General features: G+C 40.3%; 2 protein-coding genes across 2 annotated transcripts; one reads left to right on the top strand and one right to left on the bottom strand.

Moving 5' to 3' along the window:
* Nucleotides 1–2,920: 2,920 nt before the first annotated feature.
* On the top strand, nucleotides 2,921–23,722 carry LOC109413276 (trypsin-1). Its single transcript, XM_019687001.3, has 3 exons — nucleotides 2,921–3,694; nucleotides 15,451–16,007; nucleotides 23,369–23,722. Exons 1-3 carry the CDS (start codon nucleotides 3,355–3,357, stop codon nucleotides 23,549–23,551), a joined length of 1,080 nt encoding a protein of 359 aa, XP_019542546.1. The 5' UTR covers nucleotides 2,921–3,354; the 3' UTR covers nucleotides 23,552–23,722.
* Nucleotides 8,781–15,443, bottom strand: LOC134285498 (craniofacial development protein 2-like). The gene is made up of 2 exons (XM_062846334.1): nucleotides 13,759–15,443; nucleotides 8,781–13,298 (listed from the first exon to the last, which is right to left on the bottom strand). The coding sequence occupies exon 2, from the start codon at nucleotides 12,547–12,549 to the stop codon at nucleotides 11,713–11,715; it is 837 nt and encodes a 278-aa protein (XP_062702318.1). The 5' UTR covers nucleotides 12,550–13,298; nucleotides 13,759–15,443; the 3' UTR covers nucleotides 8,781–11,712.
* Nucleotides 23,723–26,288: the final 2,566 nt, after the last annotated feature.

Raw genomic sequence — 26,288 nt, 5'->3', positions numbered from 1 at the left:
TGTCCTTTCAGTCGCACAGTGCAAGCATAAGTAACCGCGTATTTGTTTTTAAGTTTTAGTATCCGTCCTTAGCCGTCGTTCCATCCATAAATTGTCATCCATTTTGTTCTCCGTTTTAGTGTCCTAAGCTCCAAATTGTTAGCAATTGTCTAGTCCGATATCGTCCATGTTGTTGCCGTGACTCACGTTGAATTACCTGGGAAGGGAAAAAGGGAACACAAAGCAATGAGTCCTTAATTTTACTCACCAAATTTGAACTCTAAAACATTAATACTCCCCCCGTTTTCGATTGCCCGGTAAATACACTTCTAATTTTCGTCCGTTTTTTAATTTTATTCATCGCGACTAGACAATTACACTTTCACGTTTGTTTTGTCCACTCCAACTGACGTTTTGACGTTCGACGGGGTGGCATAGTATTTTTCATCACCAGATCAACCGCGAGTGACAGTGACAGTTCGCTAAGCTGTCAGAGTAGTTCGTGCGATGTTATAGGTCTGTTCGATATTCCCGTTACGGTTTGGTTAGAATTTGGTTCGAATTCTATGTTTTTGGTCAAATTCAAATTTGATGGGTAGAATTCGTATTGTGGTCCCGTTAGAAGTTCGTTTAGGCAATTTTAAATGCACAGTGGGTCGAAATGGTTTTCGATGTGGCATTTAATTTGCAGTTCGTTGAGTGATCAAGTGAATGACGGAAAAAAATCCGTTGTTTGATCATGGTTTTCGTTACGTTTAGTTTAGTTTGGAGGTAAGGGATTATTGAATAGAATATTTGACGTCGATGAACGAATGACCTTAGTTTTCTGTTATTGTTTGTTAAGTTCAGTTCAGTTTTTTAAGTTTTTTTTAGATGCAACGTTTGAGTTTTTTTTTTTGTTTTTTGTAAGTTATGAAAATTTGATCAAATTCTTGATCAAATTTTCATAAAAATGGTTGGGGTGATGTAACGTTTTGCGTTTTTTAGTTAAAATCGAAAAGAAAAATAAATAAATAGACTAAAAGTTATTTAAATTTTTGTTTTGTATTTACGTTAACGATAAAGAAATATTTTATTTGTTCGTAAAATTGGTCCATGCCTGTTACTTATGCTCATGTATGTCGAAGCGTTTGTAAAAGCTTACGTGATTTGAACTTTTATAGCATAATGCTAATGGCGCGTATCTACTTTCTGGCGAATTACAGTCATACTGCATTTTTGTCGCCATGCATGAAAATCGCCATGCCGAAATAGTTGGCGCGATTTGGAATAATAGTTAGCGATTTCAATAGTGGGACTTTTGAAAAGCGGCACAGTTTCGAGGCGCAAACGACATTCTCACTCGGTCATTTCGCTACGAGTACGGCTGGCAAGCAGAAGTGCGCGAGTTAAGTCTAAATCGTTCTAAAGTTTCTTGAGTTGAGTTGATTTCAAGTTTGAGTTCAAGCTAATTGAGTTAATTACGTTGTGAATTAATTTCGAATTGTCGAATAGGTAAAAGTAGTGAGTGAGTTTCTAGATTTTAAAGTGATGTTAAACGTGTTTGTGATTTCTTTCCCTTTAGTGGACCGAGGTCCGATACATCGCGATTTCTGCTGATTTTTATTGTATTACGGAACTAACTACGAAAAAAGGTAATTAAATCTAATTAAATTGAAAGTGCTTAAATCTAATAGTAGTTCCTGTTGGACGTGTAGCGCCCAGCGCTTTTTTCGTACGGCTGGTTTTTGTGAGTTTCATTCGGCAATCGTCATCGCCGAATCGGGGAACTTCTGGTGGAGTGTACCGCCATTTCCGTTCGGATCAACGCGACCCGTGTGCCCAGCGAAGGCCCGCCTCCAGTAGGCAGTTAAACGGAGGCGTGAGTGAAGTCGCTCGTCCATTATCGTAGCGAGGTTCTCCCGTCGGTCGCCAAAAGCCGAAGGTAAGGTCCCGTCCGTCAATCCCCGTGGACCGGAGTACGAGAGGCGATTCGCTGAAGCGTGTCGTCAATAGCACGCCACGAATCCGATCCAATTCCGGAAAGTAGGAAACGTACTATTCCCCGCTCGGTCATAGCTGGAATCTAAGTACGCGAAGCCGGGTCGCTGGGCTCTTTAGTGCCTTCCTATTGACCGGAGGAGGATCCTCCCGGGTACAAGCGGCTTCCGCCGTGTCCCTCTCGAGTAGACAATCGGAAGCTTCCAACCAGCCGCCACTCCCTCCGCACCGGTAATTCGGCCATACCGCACACGGGTCCTTCGTCGTCGCTGCGCGCCAAATCGCAGCACGGTCACGCCGGCAAACACTATTATTGACCGCCATCACCGAACGTCGAAGTCGTCGCCATCTTCGAGCTACGTCCCCCGTCACCGAACATCGGATCACCGAAAAACCTGCGCAGGTACGTGAGAGCTTTTGTACATGGCCATGTTTTGCTCTTTCCATTCCGTATGAAAACCTTCCGTCCAACACGAATGAATTCCTAGAATAAATAGTAGAAAGTTTGAAATTTCGTTTAGTTCCGTTACGTTTCACATCGCTTAATTGAATAAACATACTCACTACTTTCCGTTACGTTTTAGTTCCGTTACTTTGCTCGGATGAGTAAGAATTCCTTCTAGTTTTCCCTAAGTATCTTTTAGCCTGTGAAAGAGTTGGATTTAAATTTGCGTTCGAAGGAATTCTGCCGTTTACCAAGAACCGTTCAAAACCGTCCCTGAGTGAAATAGTCTCTTGCAAAGTCGGGCAAATTTCAACACGACCGGTGGTCTCTCTTTGAGAGTGGCGCTTAAGCCACCGTGCTTTAACCAATTCCTCGTGAACAGTTTACGAACGGTTACAATATTCTCCCCTGCTTTCAATTAAACATAGTTTACTGTTCATCTAATCTCTACTTCAATGTTTGGTAACCCTAGCCCCAGTGTGGGAGGATCGTCACTAGGCAAATCGCGCAATGTATGATGTAGTCGAATCGGTGCGGGTGGCAGCATTTGGTGACGCAAACGGGCGGCGTTGGACGAGGCGAGGAGGGTCGTACCGTGAATCAGTTTGCTTTTTCTTTCAATTATTTTTTCATTTGTTGACTCAGTTACACAAAAAGATAAAGAGAAAAAATGTCCCCGGGGTTGAGTTGCCCAGTTGGTTCGCATAAGTGGACGTCGTCTCGGCAGCCGCAGTGAGTGCGAGGAAGCCAACACGAGGAAGTCGACCGAGGCGCGTTGTCCCCGGAGGTGGTTTTCCGAGATTTTTTCGAACCCAAAAGTGCATCAAGCGTTGTGCAGTTGACGAACGCGCGCGCGGTAGTGGAATCGGGTCCTCGTTGCTCGTGGTGATCGCGTCTGGATCGAACAGTGTCGAGCTACTATCGACGGCGATCTTGGTGTGGGACCTAGAATGAGGATATTCGTCATTGTCGTGTGTGGACTGGTAACCGTTCTGAAGTGCTGCGGATCAACGACAGTGAACAGTGAAAGTGATTCGTCATTGGGACGAGAAGTGCCGAATAGATGGGATAGCTTGAACCGTCTGCTCAGTCCGAAGCGGAACGATGGCGAAGAAGAACGAAACAAGGTCAACTATGACGTTTACGTAACACCGGTGATGTCCCGGCGTGTGGAGTTGCGCGCCAAAAACCCGTTGCTCTCGTGGCTGGCGAATGTGTTGAACTTCGGTGGAGGCCAGTCGGAAGGAGATCCAACTATCGAACCCAAACCAGGAGATTGTCCAAAGTGCAGTAAATATGATGCCTACCGTAGTTTGAATCAGATATGAAAAACAAAATAGAGGGATTCGTTACAGTGAGATTTGTTTGGATAATACGTGAGATAAGAACTCAGGGAGGAGCATCGCTCTCTCAGTTGAATTGTTTGCATGATATTCTTGTTATCAAGTCAGTGCTGTTTCATTTCTCTTATTTGTAAATGCAATATAGCACGGAAAAGCAATGAACAAACGTGTAGTATATGAGTCATTGGGATATGTATCCTATTTTGCGTTCTTTAGTTACAGTGTATCAAATAATTGTCCGTAATGCGATTTCTTCGTCAAAATAATGTTTAACTGAAATGGTTATAACTTTTTATATACCAAATTTTGATCAATCACGAACTGTACATTAAAGCTCCATTGTTAAAATTTTGAGCAATATTAAATAAGTTTCTTGTAAGTTATAGAACTTTTAGTAAAACTTGACTACAGTCAGGTTTTTTTTACGCGGTTTTCATTTACGAGGTTTTTTTTACGCGGATTTTTGAATTAACGCGGTTTATTTTTACGCGGTTTTTTGAATTAACGCGGTGGATTTTTAATTTTAAGCCGGAATTTTTCCTAGAATTACACTCATTGCACAATTATGGGTCACACACAATTATTAGTCACTTTCCACTTTAATAGATAAATACTAATTAATCACAAGCTTTTGTTAGCCATTATCATTTTTCGTTGATGAGTTGATTTGTTTTGTGTCACTATACGTATCGCACACGGGCTTATACGTCGAAACATGCATATTTTCAGTAATTTTTTGTTCGGCATAAAACCATCTGTCAAAGTAGCGCTTCGATTGTGAACATCAGAAAGTTTGTGCGCTGATTTCGTAAGCTCTGTAAAGGCGAGCTTTAATGATTTTCAAGTGCGAAATGGTATCGTCACCAGAACAAAAGTATAATTTATGTTCTAAATGTAAAAAATCATGTGACTGCAGCTAATTAAAGCTTATTTCAGGCAAAATTTAAATGACTCATTATTGTGACAAGGAACACCGAAAATCACACAATTATGGGTCACTTTTTGTGCAGCATAATATTGACAGTTCAGCGTACATGGGTATTGCATACTTTTAGGCGTTTATCAGTGGTTGTGTTGGAGATTTTGTCCCAATTTTGAAAAATTGATTCCAAATCGTGAAAACACGCTTCGTTAAGAGGTTTGAGACCAGTTTTAGATTCTACTATAATTGATCTATCTAGAATAAGGGACCATTCATTGAAAAAATAGACAAAACATTATTGTTCAGCCGATTCTTCTTGAGTGACCCATAATAGGCAACAAATTGACCCATAATTGTTACACAGCCAATTTTGACCCATAATTGTGGTTTCCATTATTCACCAACATTTCAGTAATTTTCACCGCCTAAAATGAATTTTACAAGCAGATTTTTATATAAAACAATAAGAAGGAATTTCAATGAAGAGAATATAAAATAAAAATAATGAAAGTGTTATTTTTGTATGAAAAACGATTCATATTATGAAATGATTGTTCCTTGAGTGACCCACAATTGTGCAATGAGTGTATTATAGAGTTTTTTCTACATATTTCTGTAGTTTTGCTGCTTAACAGCATTAAAAAGGTAGAATATGATGCAGAGTAATTTTCTGGATATCCAAGGACATCCAAACTGTTCTGAGTTTAGATCCTAAAGTCTACGTCTGTAACGGTAACTTCTTGCATTATACAAAGCAACGATTTGTAATCTATTATGCCCAGTAAGTATTTTAAAAGTTCAATAGACAGTTTTAGATCAGTTGGGATATCCTAGGTCATCCAAACTGTTCTGGAGTTTAGATCCCATATTCTACGGGTGCAGCGGTAACTTCTTGCATTATACAAAGCAACGATTTGTAATCTATTAAGCTTAGTAAGTCTTTTGAAAGTTCAATAGAAAGTTTTAGATCAGTTGGGATATCCTAGGTCATCCAAAATATTCTGGAGTTTAGATCCTAAAGTCTACGGGTGCAGCGGTAGCTTTTTGCATCATAAAAATCAACGATTTATAATCTATTATGCCCAGTAAGTCTTTTAAAAGTTCAATAGACAGTTTCAGATCAGTCGGGATATCCTAGGTCATCCAAACTTTTCTGGAGCTTAGATCCCATATTCTACGGGTGCAGCGGTAACTTCTAGCATTATACAAAGCAACGATTTGTAATCTATTATGCTCAGTAAGTCTTTTGAAAGTTCTATAGACAGTTTCAAATCAGTCGGGATATCCTAGGTCATCCAAAATATTCTGGAGTTTAGATCCTAAAGTCTACGGTTGTACCGGTTACTTCATTCGTAAAACAAAGCTACGACTTGTAATCTTTCATGACCTACTGAACATCTCAAAGTTTAATAGACAGCATCAGATCTGTTGAGATGTCTAAGGACATCCAAACCGTTCTTAAGATTACATGAACTTTTTTCATTGTACAAATCTACGATTTGTAATCTATTATGTCCAAAGATTATTATTATATCTATTATTGTATCTATCTATCAGATAATTTTGTCTATTATGTCCATTTCTGGCTGTTCAATTGGCTGATTTGGAACATTTTAAAACTATTTTGGAATAATTATTGATTTAAACCCTGTCTAATTATGTATAGTTACTATTTTTAGCTTAAGAAACTACTGTCATAGCCATAGACTTTAAAAACTGAGTTCCAGAACACTTAGGATTACCTGGAATATCACAAATTTTTCTAAGAATGCTTTGTGACCTTTAACTATCAACTCTCGAGCAATCACGCTGTTGTATTTTGTACAACACGTTGAAATAATCTCGCTTTTCGTGTTCAGCATTAGCGTGGTGCTGACGGTGGTGGGCAACCGCGCGAGTTACGGAAGGTTAAGTGAACATGATTTACTGCCTGCACTTCGACACTTATGCGACAACTGTGAGATGGAGTCTTAAATCAGTGTTGCAAAACTTCATCTCATTCATTTGAACATTAACCAACAAATCTTTTCAAACATTTTTCCTTCTATTCATGTTCAAAACGATTTCATTCAATCAGGACACCATCAAATGAGAAGCGAATCCTTGTCAATTGAATACATTTGTCACTCGAATGAGTAACTGGGCACGAAACAGAAAACCTTGCAAAATTCCGCCAGACTGAAAAAACATCGAATGTCGGGTCAAAGTTGGGTCAATTTTTATCGAATGTTGAGCCACTGTTGGACCAACATCGACCAAGTATTGGGTCCATGTTGGGTTTGGTGGTCAAAAAATTATAGGTGAATGATAGGTTCATGTCGGGTTTGACGTCATCAATGATGGTAAAAGCTTTAAACCTTTAAACAATAGCTTGACAGTTTGTGTAACTTGTAGAAATTTTGAGTGACAGGCAAAAATCTTAAAATGTTGTCTTAAAATAATTCGTCGAGTTCATTTTTTGATAAAAAATCAAGAAGGAAATTATTGAGTTAAAGTTATAAAACATGGTTTTTCATTTACGCGGATTTTTGAATTAACGCGGTTTTTTTACGCGGATTTTTGAATTAACGCGGTTTTTTTTACGCGGTATGTATCCCCCGCGTAAAAAAAACCTGACTGTATTCAATGAACAAAATTTCAATACTCCATAGCTCAAAGATTTAATACGCACTCATGTTAGGGTTAATTTGTTCTCTGAAAAAAATAAGACAAATCTGCTTATGTAGTTGACGATAGTAATAAATTTACCATATTTTGCACATGTAATGCGCCAAAGGTTTCCCACTACTAAACATATTACAACAGGAGAGTATTAAAAAGTTGAAAATACAGGTATTCTTCGATATAACGTACCCTCGATATAGCATACCCTCGATATAGCGAATTCGATATAACGTACATTTTGCTTCGATATAGGGGAAATTACCTATTCTCGGCCGATTTGTTCTCTTCGTCTTTGGGGGTTTTTTGAAACCTATTGAACTCAGAGTTGGTGTCAAATCCTTCCCAACTAAGCTGAATCATATGGCCAAGTTTCAGGCAATTTGGCTGACAAAAACCCCTCATGACGAAGAGAACAAACCTGCCGATAATACCCATTGTCACCCTATTCTCCATTTTTAATTTTTTATTTTTCCCAGTAATAACCCTCAGATAAACTACAAAATCACTCAAATCAATGCTGTGTTGCATCATTAGCCTTGTTACCAGGAATGCCATATGTATATACATATACAGATTTATCTGTTTTATACAGATTTTGGAGCACCCATACAGATTTCGTTTTATATGAAATACAGATTTCTGAGCTAGAGGAGCCATTTTATTTTTGTATGGGCTACAGATTTTTCTCCCAAAATTTGTATGGGATACAGATTTAAAAAAAATCATCTGGCATCCCTGCTTGTAACCCAAAATTAGCGCAATTTGGGGGAAAAAAATGTGTACGTTATATCGAATCACAAAAAACGAAATAAGTTTTTCGTGAAAACTTGTGTTTTTCATTATTCGTTTTGTGAATTTCACCGAAATCATTAATTGCGATTAATTTAACGTCAAATACATCAATAGGTACTAGCGGACGCCGCACTTCTCAACAAAAAAAAAGGAATGGTTGACTCACCGATCTGTTGTGCTTACGAACCTTCGCAGTCGATGACCTGCAGGCCGGGTCGTTGACTCACCGGCGGCTTGACTGATTGATGGCGGCGTTCGTTGATCGGTTCGTCAGCTCGATGACCGCAATGGCGGTTGCCGATTCGCAGTGGCGCTTTTTCGGCTGTTGACAGCGCCCTACTGGTCAATTGACGTACCAGCTCGTGGACTTCGTCCACCTGAAGGTCCCCGGGTCTTCTCGGACCGATGTGGTTACGGATCTGTCCACTTCCCGCTCTCTGGCGGTTGCAGGGTTTCTCCGTCCGTTGGGGAAGGAAGCTATTGCGCTTGGGTGCGCAGATCTGTGGGATTGAGATTGGAGCCAAACTGGCGGGACAAAAAGCATAAGCACTGGTACAAAGAGCACATTAAGAGCACAATTCTCACCTTGATCTTGAGATCTCTACCACCTCACAATCGTACACAGTTCTTTACGCACACTTTTTGCCTACTATGGAACGAAGCCCCAAATTAAACTATTTATCTATACCTAACATCACTTAAAACACCTACTTTAGGCACACGAAGAACTAACAAGCAAACGCGGACACTTCCAACTCTTTGAGCTATCACGGACGAAATGATAGAGTCTTTGTAGCCTCAGATAAGGGAACGTGAATAATCTCGGACGGACCCGGAACTACGTCATTTCCCGAAACCCTTCGTGTTCAATCGTTACTACACCGGAAGTACCTGACGAAAAATTGCCGGGACTGGGATCGACCCCATGAAATTTCGTCCTCATTAATTCATGGGTTCTACTTCTTAAAACTTTCGATACGATTCAGTACGATCATTGTCTTGCTGCCTGCTACGCATATAGATTACAAAATTAGACGATTTTTTGGAGAAATTGAAGATATTCAACAAAATGTGCGAATCTTTAGAAAATATGAAAATGGGGTGTTAAGGAATTTACGGCGATGAATGTAAAAGCTCTTATATTCGAAAGAAAGATAAAAATTGATTAATTGTAAATAGTGACTGTAATCTGTTTCGAAGAATACGCCGTAAATCATAACAAACACCTTAAGAACACAAACTTCTGTAAAGAGGGTACTACTGCGGCATTGTGTATACACATTTGACCAATTTTCTAATTATATATATATCAATCTAACACTTGTTTCTAAAGATCTATATTGTATTAGTTGAATTTATCATCCAAAGCAACCGTTGGGATGCTTATGACCCAAAATGAAATCCGTAATACATTATTCAGATCAATTACTGTTATACAATGAATCAATCGCCTCAAAACTTCATGATACAAATAAAAAAGTTATTGCGGATTTTGCCACACGCGGAAAATTTTGTCCCACCAAAATATTCTCCCACTGCTTTTCCCATAGATTGGGTTTTGTCACTGCTAACGAAAACAACATTGAACGCACGCTCTCGGGTGGTGTAATTAATACATGGTTCGTTCAGCTGCTAACTGCCATGCAAACTGACGTGTGAGTAATTATTTTTTCTCTTCTTAGATTTGCTCGAAAGTCTACCAACGAAAAAAGAATGCAAGTATTCATGCTAGGATTCCTACCGGGGTTCCTCCAAACATTCTTCCCGGTTTTTTGACATTCCTCCCGGGATTTCTTCAATTATTCTTTCAAGGAGTTTTGCCGAGCTTCCAACCGGGATTCCTTCCGTGACATCTTTAAGGATTCTAGCAGGGATTCTGTACGGGATTTATTTTGTGACTTTCAGGAATTCATTCCAAGCGTTAATTACATTTTATGAGATTGGGGTAGTAAGAGAAAAATAAGGAAACAGGGAGAAATAGGCTGTTTGATACTCTTAGATATCTTTAATAAACTATCATGTCATCTGACAGAAATTTTCTTATTTTTCCTCAGTAGTTCATTTCATTTATTTAGTTCACATAAAATTCATGATAATACTGAATCAACAATTTGCCGCCATAATACTCGATTTGCAGCTGCAGCTCTCCATCCTCGGTCACGCCCAACACTCGCCAGATCACGCTCCACCTGGTCCGCCCATCGTGCTCTCTGCGCTCCACGCCTTCTTGTACCAACCGGATGGTTAGCAAACACCAACTTTGCAGGGTTGTTGTCCGGCATTCTTGCAACATGCCCTGCCCACCGTATCCTTCCAGCTTTGGCCACTTTCTGGATACTGTGTTCGCCGTAAAGTGCAGCGAGCTCGTGGTTCATCCTTCTCCGCCACACACCGTTCTCCTGCACACCGCCGAAGATCGTCCTTAGTACCCGTCGCTCGAAAACTCCGAGTGCTTGCAGGTCTTCCTCGAGCATCGTCCATGTCTCGTGTCCGTAGAGAACCACAGGTCTTATTAACGTCTTGTACATGGTACATTTGGTGCGGGGGTGAATCTTTTTTGACCGCAGTTTCTTCTGGAGCCCATAGTAGGCACGACTTCCACTGATGATGCGCCTTCGTATTTCACGGCTCACGTTATTGTCAGCCGTTAACAAGGAACCGAGGTAGACGAATTCTTCTACCACCTCGAAAGTATCCCCGTCTATCGTAACATTGCTGCCAAGGCTTGTCCTGTCTCGCTCAGTCCCACCTACCAGCATGTACTTTGTCTTAGCCGCATTCACCACCAGTCCGACCTTTGCTGCTTCACGTTTCAGGCAGGTGTACTGTTCTGCCACCGTTCCAAATGTTCTGGCAATAATATCCATGTCATCCGCAAAACAGACAAATTGGCTGGATTTCGTGAAGATCGTACCCCGGCTGTTGAGCCCGGCTCATCGCATAACACCTTCCAGGGCGATGTTGAATAGTAGGCAGGAAAGTCCATCACCTTGTCGTAGTCCCCGTCGAGATTCAAATGAACCGGATAGCTCACCCGAAATCCTTACGCTGTAAGATCTGGTCCGTTGTCGACCGGCCGTCGATGAAATCGGCTTGGTAACTTCCCACGAACTAATTTTTTTCAGGTGAAAGACGACGGAAGATGATCTGGGATAGCACTTTGTAGGCGGCATTCAAAACGGTGATCGCTCGAAAGTTCTCACACATTAACTTGTCGCCTTTCTTGTGGATGGGACAGATTATCCCTTCCTTCCACTCCTCCGGTAGCTGTTCGGTTTCCCACGTTTGTCCGTCAGGAGGCTCCCTTCCTTATCCCTGCATATTTCGGCTTGCGGCACGTAGCCTTTGCGGGATGCGTTGAGCTTCTGGTAGAACTTGCGTGTTTCCTGTGAACGGCACAGCAGTTCCATTTCCTCGCACTCCGCTTCTTCCAGGCGGCGCTTTTTCTCCCGGAAGAGACGGGTCTGCTGCTTCCGCTTCTGTCTGTATCGCTCCACATTCTGTCGGGTTCCATGCTGCAGCATTACCGCCCGCGCTGCATCCTTCTCCTACAGAACCGCTCTGCACTCCTCGTCGAACCAATCGTTTCATCGACTCCGTTCTACGTACCCGATAGTGCTCTCGGCTGCGTTGTTGATGGCTGCTTTCACTGTACTCCAGCAGTCCTCTAGAGGGGCCACATCGAGCACACACTCGTCCGGCAACGCTGCCTCGAGATTCTGCGCGTATGCGGTGGCGACATCCGGTTGCTTCAGTCGCTCTAGATCGTACCGGGGCGGCCGCTGGTAATGTACATTGTTAATAACGGAGAGTTTTGGGCGCAGTTTAACCATCACCAGGTAGTGATCGGAGTCGATATTAGCGCCACGATAGGTCCTGACGTCGATAATGTCGGAGAAGTGCCGTCCATCAATCAGAACGTGGTCGATTTGCGATTCCGTTTGTTGTGGTGATCTCCAGGTGTAACGATACGGGAGGCTGTGCTGGAAGAAGGTGCTACGAATGGCCATGTTCTTGGAGGCGGCGAAATCGATGAGGCGTAGGCCATTTTCGTTCGTCAGCTGGTGGGCGCTGAACTTTCCAATCGTCGGTCTGAATTCCTCCTCCTGGCCTACCTGAGCGTTTAGATCCCCTATGATGATCTTGACGTCGTGGTTTGGGCAGCGGTCGTACTCGCGTTCGAGCTGCGCGTAAAATGTGTCTTTGTCATCATCAGTGCTTCCGGAGTGAGGGCTGTGCACGTTTATTATGCTAATGTTGAAGAATCGGCCCTTGATCCTCAACCTGCACATTCTTTCGTCGATCGGCCACCAGCCGATCACGCGCCTCTGCATGTCGCCCATCACTATAAAAGCTGTTCCCAGCTCACGTGTGTTGCCGCAACTCTGGTAGATGGCATGATTACCTCTAAACGTTCGCACCATAGATCCTGTCCAACACACCTCCTGCAGCGCTACGATTCCGAACCCGCGGTCCTTCAGTATATCGGCGAGTATGCGGGTGCTCCCGATGAAGTTGAGAGATCTGCAGTTCCACGTACCGAGCTTCCAATCGCAAGTCCCTTTTCGTCGCTGTGGTCGTCGCCATTGGTATCGGTTCGCATTCTTCTCTTGTTGATTTTCCGGTGCTAGTCTTTTTTTACGGCTGGCTCGCAGGGCCTGACACCAACCCACTAACCCAGGGAGCTGGGCTTACCTTCCCGGAAGCTACGGGTTCTGCATTGGCATTTCCTCCAACTACAGTGCTAAATAGCTAGGCTCGAGCGCCAGTCTTCGCCGGGGGTGGTGTTTTTAATGGGCGCCCAGGAGATAATATTTTACCTGAGCTTCCACCCCCTCAGTAGTTATGCTCTCTTTCACTAATTATAGATGCATTGTATCTATATGGATCAGAACACAACTATAGTATAAAATTTGTGCTAAAAGAGCGCTTGAAAAAAAAAAAATTATCAGATGTTGAGAAGCCACATTGAAAGTATTTTTTGGAGCCACACCATTTTTTTTCCTCTCTTGTTGGGGAAATTAAGCTAGTGCGCCCGTCCAATAATGAACTTTTGTGGCATGACACCATATACCATAGACTTCCATGTTATTTTTTTTTTGTGAAATCGTGTTTATTTATTGGAACTTGACTGTTAAATATATTTTTTATGAAAATTACAATTGTAAGACACCTTAGGCGTTTTTTTTTATTCCTAATCGCTTAACCTAATTTTACGCTCTTTTCTCCACTAGGGCACTACGTGAGCGAATCCAATTGGACGCTGCACTTACGCTTTGTACAGCGCCTAAATGTATTCTATTCTAATTCTGCTACATGTATCGAACTGGTGTCTTTTGTGCTGCTTCCACTTTTCTACCCTGTCCACGGTAGAATGATGAGCACGATGATGATGCTGTGGGCTGCTGTTTCTTTTCCAGTCCAATTGAGGGTCGTCCATTATGAGTTGCGGTTCGCCGATATCCAAATTCCGGGTCCGTTAGAGCTATATGCTCCGAAGAGGGTCAGGTGTTAGCTGCTCTCGGGGGGAAGAGCAACTGACGAAAAATTGCAAGTGCCGGGGCTGGGATCGAACCCATGGCCATCCGCTTATGAAGCGAACGTGTAGACCACTGCTCCACGGGCCCCGACACCTTAGGCGTTAACGGGTTAAATATAGGTTTCTATTTTGAGATACATTGTCATTATTATGTGTTTTATGTTTGGGTTGATCTTGAGAACCCACATATTGGTCACGAACAAAAATCATGGAGCAGTACAACCATAACTGGAGAAGCCGTGTAGAGTATGTCAGGTTGAAAGTTTATATCAAAACATGGAATGATGATGAAACTGGGCGTGTTAGTGGAATACCTGTAAGTACGAGACACTAAAGACCTTACAGTTGACGTCGAAATACGAATCTGCCAAAGGAAGCAAGTTCTTAAAAGGAACAATGCTTAACAATGGAATTAAAAGGAACAATGCTTAAGGTGAAACATCAAGAAATCCCATTGCAATTTTGCATACAAACTTTAGAGGCACAAATCTGACGAACGAAGCATCGAATCATGCCGCACTTGATTATCCTGGCTTTGCTCACTTGTAAAAGGAGGCAGCTTTTTCAAAGCGAGCGCATTTGTTTACGAATTTTCAAGATTTGTGCTCTTGAAAACGTGAGTAGGGGTCCAAGTCGGCCATTGTGGCAGCCATATTGGTATTCTTTGAAGTTTCTCCTTAACCCGATTTGCTTTTTAAAACATGATTATTTTTTTTCTTAAAATTTTACGTATGGTGAGTACGTAAAGAGACTTTGTGGTGTACTGAATGAAAAATTCAGTTACTTTTTCAGAAATCATTATCTGTGTAAAATCTAATTTATTTGTTTGGTTATGCTACGCATAGTAAGCACTCTTTATTAGATTTGTATTTGTAATTTAAATTTGAGAAATGTTGAACACTGCTCAAAGGCCATGCATATTAGGCCTCTCCACCTTTTCAAAAATGTTCTCTGATTCTCAAGTCCACCCCCATATTTTGATTGGCATCCTAAAAGAAATAACTTGTCAAAAATTCAGCCAAATCCATTGAAATTAAGAGGTGCATCAAATCAATTTTGTGTTTTTCGACTATTTTTGAACTTCAAAATATCATAACTTCACTAAAACTTGTCAAAGCTTAATTCTTTCGGTAGAAATTGAAAGCTATACTTGTTTGCTACAACTTCTCCGAACAACGTGTGCCAGTAAAATTGTAAACATGTGTAATTATCATATTTGTAATCACAAAAACCTTAAAAGTTGATTTTTTGATAAATTTCGTTTTGGAACACCCTAATATACGTACGTCTTTCTTTTTCTATTCTTTTTGAGTGATTATCATCACTCTCACTTGCTTAGAGCTGTATTGTGTTTATACGGATCACAATGTAACGATAGTATAGAAGTTGTGCTGAAATAGAACTTGAGAAAATTATCAGATATTGAGGACCTGCAATGAAGATTTTTTTAACTACACCATTTTAACGACACCATTCTTTTCGTCAAATCATGCTTATTTTATTGGTATTTCATCTTTGATAACAAATTAAAAAAAACTGTAAGACACCTTGATGTTAATGGGTTAACACTGAGGTGGACAAGGGCCTGCAATGTTTTCCGGTAAATCGTATGTGATGATTTTTTGGAGCGTATTATTGATAGTTATTAGGCGCAACTTTGATTGTATCACTATGCAGAAGTTGGAGAAACAGAGAATTATTTTTGTTTTGCTCTGTGAATATTATCCTAGCATCCCTAACATCAGTCAAAACCATACAATTTATTTTCCTTATTGGTCTTTTTCAGCATGTGGTGTCTCATTGGTAACATCCCGCATAGTTGGTGGAGTCATAGCTGACATAAACGAGTTTCCTTGGATGGCGATGCTGCACTATCGGGGGACGTTCTACTGCGGCGGAACCTTAATTAGCGACCGCTACGTGCTGACGGCGGCGCACTGCGTCCTCAACTTTAAACCCAGCCAAATCACAGTTAAATTGTACGACACACGAGAGGCTCGAATGGTCACGAAGTCGGTCGAGAAGCTACACGGGAACGAACGGTTTAGCTTGGACACCTTCAACAACGATATTGCTTTGGTAAAGCTACAAAAGGTGCTGAATGTAAAGGATCACTTTGTGACGCTGTGTTTACCGAGCCCGGGAAAAACCTTTTCCGGATTGGATGGGACCGTTTCCGGGTGGGGAAAACTGTCCAATGGAAGTCTGTCGCACACGTTGCAGCAGGTTAAAGTGCCCATTATGACCAATCAGCAGTGCAAGAAGAGTGCATACCGGGCGTCGCGGATCACCGATAACATGATGTGCGCGGGCTTTCCGGAGGGCGGTCACGATGCTTGCCAGGTAAGGTGTTAGATATTGTGCAAAGAAGCTTTTTCAGCCCAAAACATGAACAAGTTTCCCATTTTTGACTCTATATTTTTCAATTCGAGTAAGATTTATTTCATGCGTTGGATTTCATGAATCAATTACAAAACACTATTGTGTCCCCTAATTTTTGGAAAGGCCGTATGTTGGACGATATTTGAAGGAGTTTTAGAAGAAAAAAAAACAGTAATATTCACAGCGGATCTATGTTAGATGTAATATAATTTCAATTTTCTAAAAACTTTACCCTTCGATTCTTTTTATTATTGTTCTGTAGAAAGCTGGCTTTTAGCATCAAAGTCCGGGATGGTCAAATGTTGCTAGGCTGAGTGTACCAGTTATCGCCATAGTGGTTCCTTATTTGGCCATAGTGGTTATTTGTGATTACTCAAAATTTTGCATCATTTGAAGAGTTTCAATGACAAGATACATTTCAATTCTTGCTACTAAAACTTATATAACAGGTCAAAGCTTGACTTTCTAAATTTCCACTATGGCCAAATAGGGAACCATTATGGCGATAACTGGTTCACATACCCTCTCGATTTTTTTTTATTATTCATCGGTTTTCAGAACAAATAAAAACAAGCAATTATTGATATTTTATATCAAATATAGATTCCAGGACATCAAATATAGAAATAGGTACTGGTTCCGTTGATGAAACTATGCTTTTTTCCTATACCTAACCATTAGAGTGGTTCAACGTTGTATGGAAAAAAATAAAATTGGTCAGATTCTGGCATTTGAATTAGGGTCAAGGAGGGTTTCCAGACGGTCAAAAAAAAAAGAGGGTACCAAGGGGCTTCAGGGCATTTCAGAGGGTTTGTTTTCAAAGGATTTCAGGAGCCTGGACAGGTTTCCTTGGCGTTTCAGTGGGATTACGGGGATTTCGGGGTTGTTATAAGGACGTTCCGAGAAGTGAGAGAAGCGGCATTTCAGGGTCTCTCCAAGGGATTTTTAGGATTATTTTGGGGAATGGTTTTAGGTACATTTCGAAGGCGTTCCAAGGGATTTCAGGGGCATTTAAATGGATTACGGAGATCAATAGCTTTTTAATGCGGTTATGGAGGATTCAGGAGCGTTTCAAGGGTTTTTCTGAAAGAGTTTAAGGAGTTTAAAAGCGTGCAATGTAATTTCAAAAGAATTATGGAGATTTCGGGAGCGTGTCAATAGTATGAAGCGCCCATAGAATTCCCTGGTACCCCTTTAGACCTCCCAATCGCCCGGAGACTTTCTTGAAAAAACAGCCCAAAGACCCCCAGAAGCGCCTCTGAGACTCCCCAGAATATCCTTGTGTGCCCCTAAACTCCTCTGAGACCACATGGAACGTCCCCCAGACCTTCTGAAGCGCCACCGATTCCCCCTGGTGCCCCCTTAGATCTCTTGGTACTCCCTAAAACCTCCTATGTCCCCTGAAACCGTCTGAAGTGTCTCATAGATCCCTGATAGCTCCTGAAACCCTCTGTGATCGCCAAAAAACGGGGGTGACATAAGAGAAAATTGAAATTTGTGTCAGCCTTATTATACTTCCTTATGCAGTGCAAATGTGGCCTAAAAACTAGTTTTTTGGATGCAATCACGCTGTGGCGCGAAATTGTACTGAACGTAGTAGCTTTGCTTCCTTGTAGTTTGCCTTGGCTACCCCCTATCACGGGTGATAACAAACAAGCGTGATGACAGGTGTTGGCTATCATATCAGTGCTGACGCGATGCCACTTTTTGCGCGCCAAAGCGTGATTGCACCCGAAAAGCTAGTTTTTAGGCCACATTTGGCTTTAACGAATTTTAGTAATTTTTGCTCAACTCCTACAGCTTTGGTGTCAAGGAAGCAAATAACCACAAAACATTGGAGAATATGATGCCGTTTTGAAAAATCCAACTTATTACGTATATTAGAGTGTTCCAGAACGAAATCTATCAAAAAATCAACTTTTTAAGGTTTTTCTGATTACAAATGTGATAATTACACATGTTTCCTTCAATTTTATTGGCACACGTTGTTCGGAGTAGTTGTAGCAAACAAGTATAGCTTTCAATTTCTGTCAAAAGAATTAAGTTTTGACAAGTTTTAGTGTAGTTATGATTTTTTGAAGTTCAAAAATAGTCGAAAAACACAAAATTGATTTGATGCACCTCTTAATTTCAATGGATTTGGCTGAAATTTTGACCAGTTACTTCTTATAGGATGCCAATCAAACTATGGGGGTGGACTTGAGAATCAGAGAACATTTTTGAAAAGCTGAACAGGCCTATTATGCACAATATCGGTTCTGAATTGTTCTCCCTCTTTTCATGCATGGCATAAAAAGGTGCATAAAATAATAATTCAAATTAAACTACAAAAAGAGAGGATTCAGTGTAAAAGATAATATTTTCAAGGATTCGTACGCTAACGATGAGATGCTGATTGAGAGGTATATCTTTTACCTCTCAGCTATCCCATCAAAATGAAAGGTAGGATGAACATGCAACTGGTATTACGTATCAGGAGGAATGAATTGTTTACATCTTACGCAAGCAATAGTGTTCACTGCACCATGACGTCAGTGAATAAAATTATCTCCTGGGGGTTTGGGATGACTCCAAGGTAATTTCCCGGAGTTTCAAGCGAGTCTAAAAGCCAGATATCCTTAAGGTTTCAGGGGTCTTCAGGTGATTTCAGGGAGTTTTAGGTACGTTTCAGGGGCTTGGTTGGTAGGATGGTTACACTGTATTCCAGGGATGTTTCAAAGATACAGGTTGGTTCAAAATGTTTCAGCGGCATTCGGGATTCCACCAGCAACCATTTGGAACACCTCTGAATCTTTTAGGTCTTCCAAACGCCCCTGGAAACCTCTTGAAACCACTTGAGACCTTCTGATACACTTCTGAAATCCCATGAATCATACCTGGAATCCCTGAAAAACCCCTTAAGCGCTTCTAAAATGCCCCTGAAAGCTACATCCACTGACACACACTGACAACCCTAAGAAGGCTGTGGAACGTATCTGAAACATCTTGGAACGCCTCTGGAAATCCCCTGAATATCTTCGAGAGCTCCCGAAGAGCCCCTGAAACCCTGAACGCCCCTGCAATACTCCTGAAACATCCTGAAACTTCCTTTAACAATTCTGGAATACCCCTGAACTTCAATCTCCTGGAGAGCTCCTGAAGTAACCGTTCGTCATTTGAGATACTCCTGGAAATCCCTGAAGCTCCCTTGGACTTCTGTGAAGCCCGTAAGTTCACGTGGAATGCGCCTGAAACACATTTAAAATCTCCCAAGACCTTCTGGAAACCCCTTAAACATCTTGTGACCCCCTAAAACCCCTTAAAAGCTCTAAAAACATCGCTAGACACTCCCTAAAACTTCCTAAGACTTTTTGAAACCCCCTGACAACGCAAGGAATTCCCCTGACAATGCAAGGAAAAACTTGATGTAATAATTCTAAAACCCCTTATGGAACCCTCTGAACCCCTTAGAAAACTTCTGAAACCTCTAATAACTCTCTCTCAGTCCCGGGTTCCCGGGCATCAAAATTTATGACAATTTGGATTTCATCCCAATTTGGCGTGCAGATTCAGCATATAGAATTATCTCAACACTGCTTAAGTAGCTAATTAGTGATTTTGTAAGCTCCAAATTACCCAAGCAGCACCTGCAACATCATCTAAAATGTGGCTTTTTATGCTTTGGTCTAAATGAGTTGCACTAGAAGCACACGAAGTTTCGTGTCAGTTGAGTTGCATTTAAACCACGAAATTCGTAAAGTTGCGACTTTGTTTCATAGAAATCACAAATTACCACGTGTTTGACATCGTTTCTTGGAGGCGGAGCTTACATATTGCTCGCAAGTGATAATATAGTCAGCTTACATTAAATGTGTTATGTAACATGCATGAACCATCTTACTCTGGTTTGTTTTTTCAGATTAGGTTGCAAATGCGTTGCAGAAAACTTGAGCGTCTTTTCATTTTGACGGTTCTCTAACTTGTGGCAAAGAAGGTGCAATAAAGTAACAAGTAACTTCAGTAGCTTTTATGGTGCGTTGAGCATCGATTCTCTCACAGAGCTCTTGGTGTAGTATGTAAGGTGAGTTGAAAATACTCCTGGTGTCCATGGTTCGAGTCTGGACACAATCTTTTTTAATTTTTTAATTATTCCCGCTCGTTTATGTTGCAAAAGAATTCAGAATCTGCGCTTTTTGGGTTTCAAAGAAGAAGCAATTGCGTTCTGTCGTCCGTAATACGGACAGTGAACAAATTGCACTGAGGTTGCTGTAACTGGCACAGCAACAAGTCGTGTTGCTTGGGTACAGTGTATCAAACAATTGTCCGTACAGCAATTTTTTGGTCAAAATAATTTTTCATTCAAATGTTCATAACTATTTTATACGTCAATCAAAAACGCTGAAATTTTGACCAATCATGGATCATATATTAAAGCTCCATTGGTAAAATTTGGAGCGAGATCGAATAAGTTTTCTGAATGTTATAGAACTTTTAGAAAAACTTATAATATTTTTAAACACATTTTTAAAACATATCTCAGTATGTACTTGATAAAAAAAATTTTACAATTTTTTTGTGAAACAGCTGATACCTAACCTAAGGCTTTCATATGCAGCTACTTAAGAGGTTTCATGTTTACTACAAAACATATGAAAAATGTGCTTATGCTGTTGACGATATATAAAAATTGGCCATATTTTGCACATATAATGTGCCAAACGTTTTCCACCAATAAAAGCACATTAACTGAATGAAAAATACATAGGACCTACTATTCATATGTAGTTTAGAAGGTCCTGTATAAAAATATTACATTAAGAGAGTTTAAAAACGTTGAATACACTTGGCACTTTTATTGATCAAAATATGATTAATTTCCAAATGACACTGTGAACATACACAGATTTTTAATATTTTTTGTAGTAGGGTATGTGTTCCATCAGTAATCTCACGCTCCCATATTCATCTTATTCGAAAACAAGCGATTACGGCACCGATTGATTCCGTTATTTTTGTTTTCATGGGTGCTCACTTCTAACAAAAAATACAAAAATAAGAAACAAAACAAACAGCGCCTCAATCCTTTGTTTTTCGTAGGATGAAAATGGGAGCCACATGCTTAATAAGGGAACCAATACCCTAAATGTAAAACCCCAAACGAAGCTGCATATGAAAGCCTTGGGTAAAAGCTGTATCACAAAAAAAATGAATAAGTTTCATCTAGTACATAATGAGATATATTGTTTTTAAAATGTGTTCAAAAATCTTATAAGTTTTACTAAAAGTTCTATAACTTTCAGAAAACTTATTCGATCTCGCTCAAATTTTCACCGATGGTGCGTTGATATCATGTTCATGATTGATCAAAATTTCAGCGTATTTGAATTATGTATAAAAAAGTTATGATCATTTGAATGAAAAATTATTTTGACCAAAAAATGCTGTACGGACAATTGTTTGATACACTGTAGATCAAGATTTTGTGTACCGTAATCCGGGGTCAAATTGATCACTTTAAAACAACTTTTGCGGATAACATCAGTGTCAATTCAAATATTGCAAAAAGAATTTCTGTAAAACCAGTACCCAGTGGATCTCCATGGAACCATGTGACAGAATTTTGTTCAACAAATTTAAACTTTAAGTTAAATAACTCCAAATATCGAAAAACTGGAAATGCCCCTTTGGGGCGAAATTGATCAGTATACTATTAAGCATCGGTTGGAAAGGAAAATATCCTTCTCCGCTTAATTTTGCTCTTCTAAAACCGAATAACGCGTTTAAAATCTTACAACTAGTGAATTTAATGCTTTAAATGCAAAATTAGATGTTGAAATTTCCCCTTAAACGCCTAAAGGTAGGCAATTTCATTTGAAATAAGTGATTTCTATCACAATAATTGACTATTTCATCATGAAAAGAACTTATTTTTAACTATTTCATGTTCTCATTAGCTACAAAACTTCCCAACCAAGGCTCCACAAAAATGTTAAAACATAGAATTTACGGGAAGTCCTATTAGCAACCGATTGTTTAGTAGCAAGGATTTTAGCTAAATGAGAAATACATTGCAAATTCATAAAAAAAAATAAGGTAAAACTAACTTTTTTTCTTAAAATTAAAAGTCTACACTCATCTTTAGACATCTACGAACCAGATGACGTAAAAAAAAATTAAGATTATTACGACGCTTAAGAGTTCCTTATATGGAATTACAGTGTAGTACCCGAATGATCAATTTCACTCCGCTGATCAATTACACCCCGGTTTACGGTACCCTTCTAAATATCCCTTTCGTGACGGACCATAAAATAATGATTATCTCAAATTTTCTCTTATAAACTTAACGTCCTCTAGAATAAAACTTCCTTTTCTTCGGCTACCTTTTCCACCTAAAGTGCATAGGGGTCAAATTAGAACCAACACAATTGTGCTGGTCCGTCCTCAAGCCAGTCGATGTTCTCTAAGTAATTGCTAAAAATTGCCTACTTTTAGGCGTTTTATGGTACAGAAGATTTATTGTAATTATTAAATCACTGCAAAGTGTTAGTTTGCAGAAATTTAGACGTATAATTTTAAAACTAGGAACACGAGATCAGCTTGACAGGGTATTCAAATCATAGAAGTGAATAAGAAAAAGATAAGAACAGCAAATCCCTGTTCCAATCTAATTCCTGATTTCGATAATATGGAGTAATATTATTCACTCAAGTATTCAAAATTCTTTAAAAAAAACTCGTACAAGCTGATATCGGGTTCCTTGAGTTGAAATTATTCGTCTAAGTTTTTACAAACTATCACTTTGTAGTGATTTAATAATTAAAATCAATCTTCTATACCATAAAACGCCTAAGAATAGGCAATTTCCGTTGGAACTTAGACCGCCTTGGGGACGGAACAACACAGTGCTGGTCCCACTTTGACCACCCAGAAATCTTGTGCTTTTCAACAAAGCACCACTTTTTCTTCGCCGTTTTGCAGAACTACTCTTTTTCTATCGATTTTTATCCCTGCATACCTGGATTAAACAAATATTTATAAAAATACGACAGATCAAATTATTTCAACTTCTAGGGTGATTGTTTACTATTTGTTTAACTTATTGTGGCGTTATTTAATAACAATTCCAATCAAAGCTGAGGCTCAGAAATACAAGTTAGAGTAATACCTCGATCGTAAAAATTATTTACATCACATATTTTGAGGAAAAAACAATTGAAAAAAATGTTTAAAACCAATGCCGAAAAACAGCACGAATTGTGCTGCTTCGTCCCGAAAGGGATATAATGAAATGTATAACAGCTTCAATGGATATGTATAACTTATTTCTGATTTTCTTTCAGGGCGACAGTGGCGGACCGCTACAGGTGGGTGACGCAAACTTCCGCGAACTCGTCGGCATTGTATCGTGGGGCGAGGGATGCGCCAAACCCAACTATCCCGGAGTGTACACCCGAGTCAACCGATATCTACAGTGGATCAAGAGCAACGCAAAGGACGGCTGCCTGTGCGAGCCGCCAGAATAGTATAATTACATACCCACCTGTCTATTATAGTAACTTGCCAATGAAGCCCACACGGTGATGTATAGTTTTATTGTGTTACTGTTATTTGGTTCTATTGTTAGAACTGAGTTGTTAAACGAGTAAGCCGAGTAAATTTCCGACATGTCAATAAATTATCTTTATTGAGAACAATTCCGCCAACTACTATGTCTATAAAGGCCACATCCACATCGCGTGCAATGCAAAATTAATCCAGGAATTTCCTCGTCATTCAAGGCCGTTTAAGAGTGGAAAAACACTAGAAAGAAATTGAAAACGGATGTTTGTTTGTTTTGCTCACTCGTAGTTTCAGACACACTCCTTCGACTTAAACACTATTAAATCTAGCTGGGTAAAACCCCAAACCTGACATCACACACCAGCCCAAGCTGAAGACGACGCGACGCGACGAAGAAATGATGATTGCGACCTACATGTGACCTGTCGGATTACATTCCGCCATCATTTGCAACGGCATGGCTTGTTCAGTGGAGATCAATTTCTTCGAGCCCCTCAGGGAACCAAACAGAAGGCTCAATTAAGTCTTGGGCCTTTAGGTGTCACTTCGCGTTACCGGTCCTCAATCTGCGTACGATCGACGGCGACGGCGCGCGGCCACCAACCTGAAACTAGTTTTTATGGCTCGTTTTCATCCGGATGATGTACTTTTTCTCGCTCACTGGGTAATATCCACATGGACAATTGCTAGGGTGGCTCCTGTGAGGAATCCATTGTTTCGAGGCCAAATTGAGCACTGTGGCAGCTCGTTAGTAGTTTTTGAAGAGTAAGACGAATATAACCAACCTTTTGTTCAATTTCATGGAGGAATTCCGTCGGCGATTCTTGCAGATATTTCTAAATTAGTAGTTTAAGGTTATTCTTGCAACAAATGACCCTCCCCTAGCGGCGATGGAGTTAAATATATGTGTAATCATACAAAAAACTTGAGACGCTTATTTAGCCGGTACTGACCGGTTCCGAAGCAGGGCGTAATAGTGGTAGCCTCAACAGTCAATTTATCATTGGCACTTTCCTTTCGACAACCACGGGAATTCTGCAACAGGCCGTCCCGCTTGCTCATATGGGATGGATGTCACGACCTAACTGTGCCATCGGTTTTCTGTCACGCGATCACCTGCTAATTGCAACCGGATGATTTACGAATAACGTCTCCACTACGAGTCGCCAATCAGTGTCCGGACAGGGTGGCCAGGAATGGTTGTCTGTAATCTTTCTAGGTAAGAGGGTGGTATCATATTTCCAGGAATTCCATTTCCCGAATACTATATGCCATAATGACCCATCTACCAGAACGCCATTTCAATATCTCGACAAAGAAGGGAACGTCTCCCTTTTTCCGGGAAATGGAATTCCGCGAAAATATTTGTCGACAAATGTCGTGTATGATATGCCCCTTTTGTAGCTGAAATTTGCGCAGATCCCTGACAGTCACCCTTGGCACCCTGTGAGGATGCTGTGTATCGCAGTGCAATGTCGCGTCGCGTCGTTTATAATCCGGCTTATCTAGCATCGTTTGGGGCGCCAACACATAATCCTACCATCATACGGAAAAATCAAAGACGAAGCACGGAAAGCCCATAGTCATGTGCTGTGACTGTGCAGAGGAATTACATAGTTGGTACGAGATGAATATGTTTATGCTTCTATGGTCAATAAGAGAAATGCAGTTTGATGACAGTAAATTTCCATTCATCAGTATTGCATAATCTGCCGGTACTAGGTTAAATGGATCTCTATTTAAGCAGTTGGTGCACTGCACAACACTTTTGGAATATTCATTTTTTTAAAGGTATGGATTTGTTTCCGTGCCATGGGTGTATGAAGGCAAAAAATTGATGAAGTGGGGCTTTTCACTTACTCTGTATTATTATTAAATGCAATAAATAAAATAAACAAAATAAAGGTACACATAAATGAAAGAAATAAGGGGATATGGTATGGTTTTCGGCTGCCTAAGGTTGTCTATGGCACTTCGTTTGTTTATGGTCTGGTTGTTCAGTATGTACCTGAAATGCCACATCGTATGCATCGTATGCAGGAATACTTCAAACATTGAACTTTATCACCACAAAAATTAGACGAGATATAGCTAGTTACCACAACCGCTAATGTACCATTAACTCTCAGGCGACGGTGCTCAAAATTAGCGTTACACTAATTTTCGAAGCATCATATCTTCTTCGTTTTAAACCCAAATGTAAAAATTTTTATATTGCCGAAAACCTTGGGGCCTCAGCTTTCATAATAATTTTTCATACATAGTCGTAGCGAGGAAAAACAATAAAAAGGGGCTCTTCAAAGAGGGGCACCTCCTTAAAAACAGCGTTACACTAATTCAAATGCTTATATCTTTGCTGTTAATCCACATAATTACAATTTTCTTCTATAATTGGAAACCACCAACACTCACCTTGCTAGAAAAAATATCGAACATAGTCGTAGCAAGGATAAGGGCAAATGGGGGGTACCCCATTTATGTGTTCGCCAAACATATAAAAAAATATATCAGCCCCGTTTTGCAAGCAAATCATGATTTTCTTTCACGGTCAGAATCTTCAGGTGAGGTACTTCCAAGAAAAAATGCAAATCATGGGCGGAGCTAGGAAAAACAGTAATAAGGGGCAATTCTTTCAAAATCGTCCAAAAATTTCAAAAAATCATAACTTGACCATAAAGTAACAAATAATCAATTTTCTTG

Source organism: Aedes albopictus, chromosome 1, assembly GCF_035046485.1.
Source record: "Aedes albopictus strain Foshan chromosome 1, AalbF5, whole genome shotgun sequence".
Taxonomy (NCBI): Eukaryota; Metazoa; Arthropoda; class Insecta; order Diptera; family Culicidae; genus Aedes; species Aedes albopictus.
Note: the sequence above shows the minus strand (reverse complement) of the source record. Positions and strands in the feature narration are given on the sequence as shown.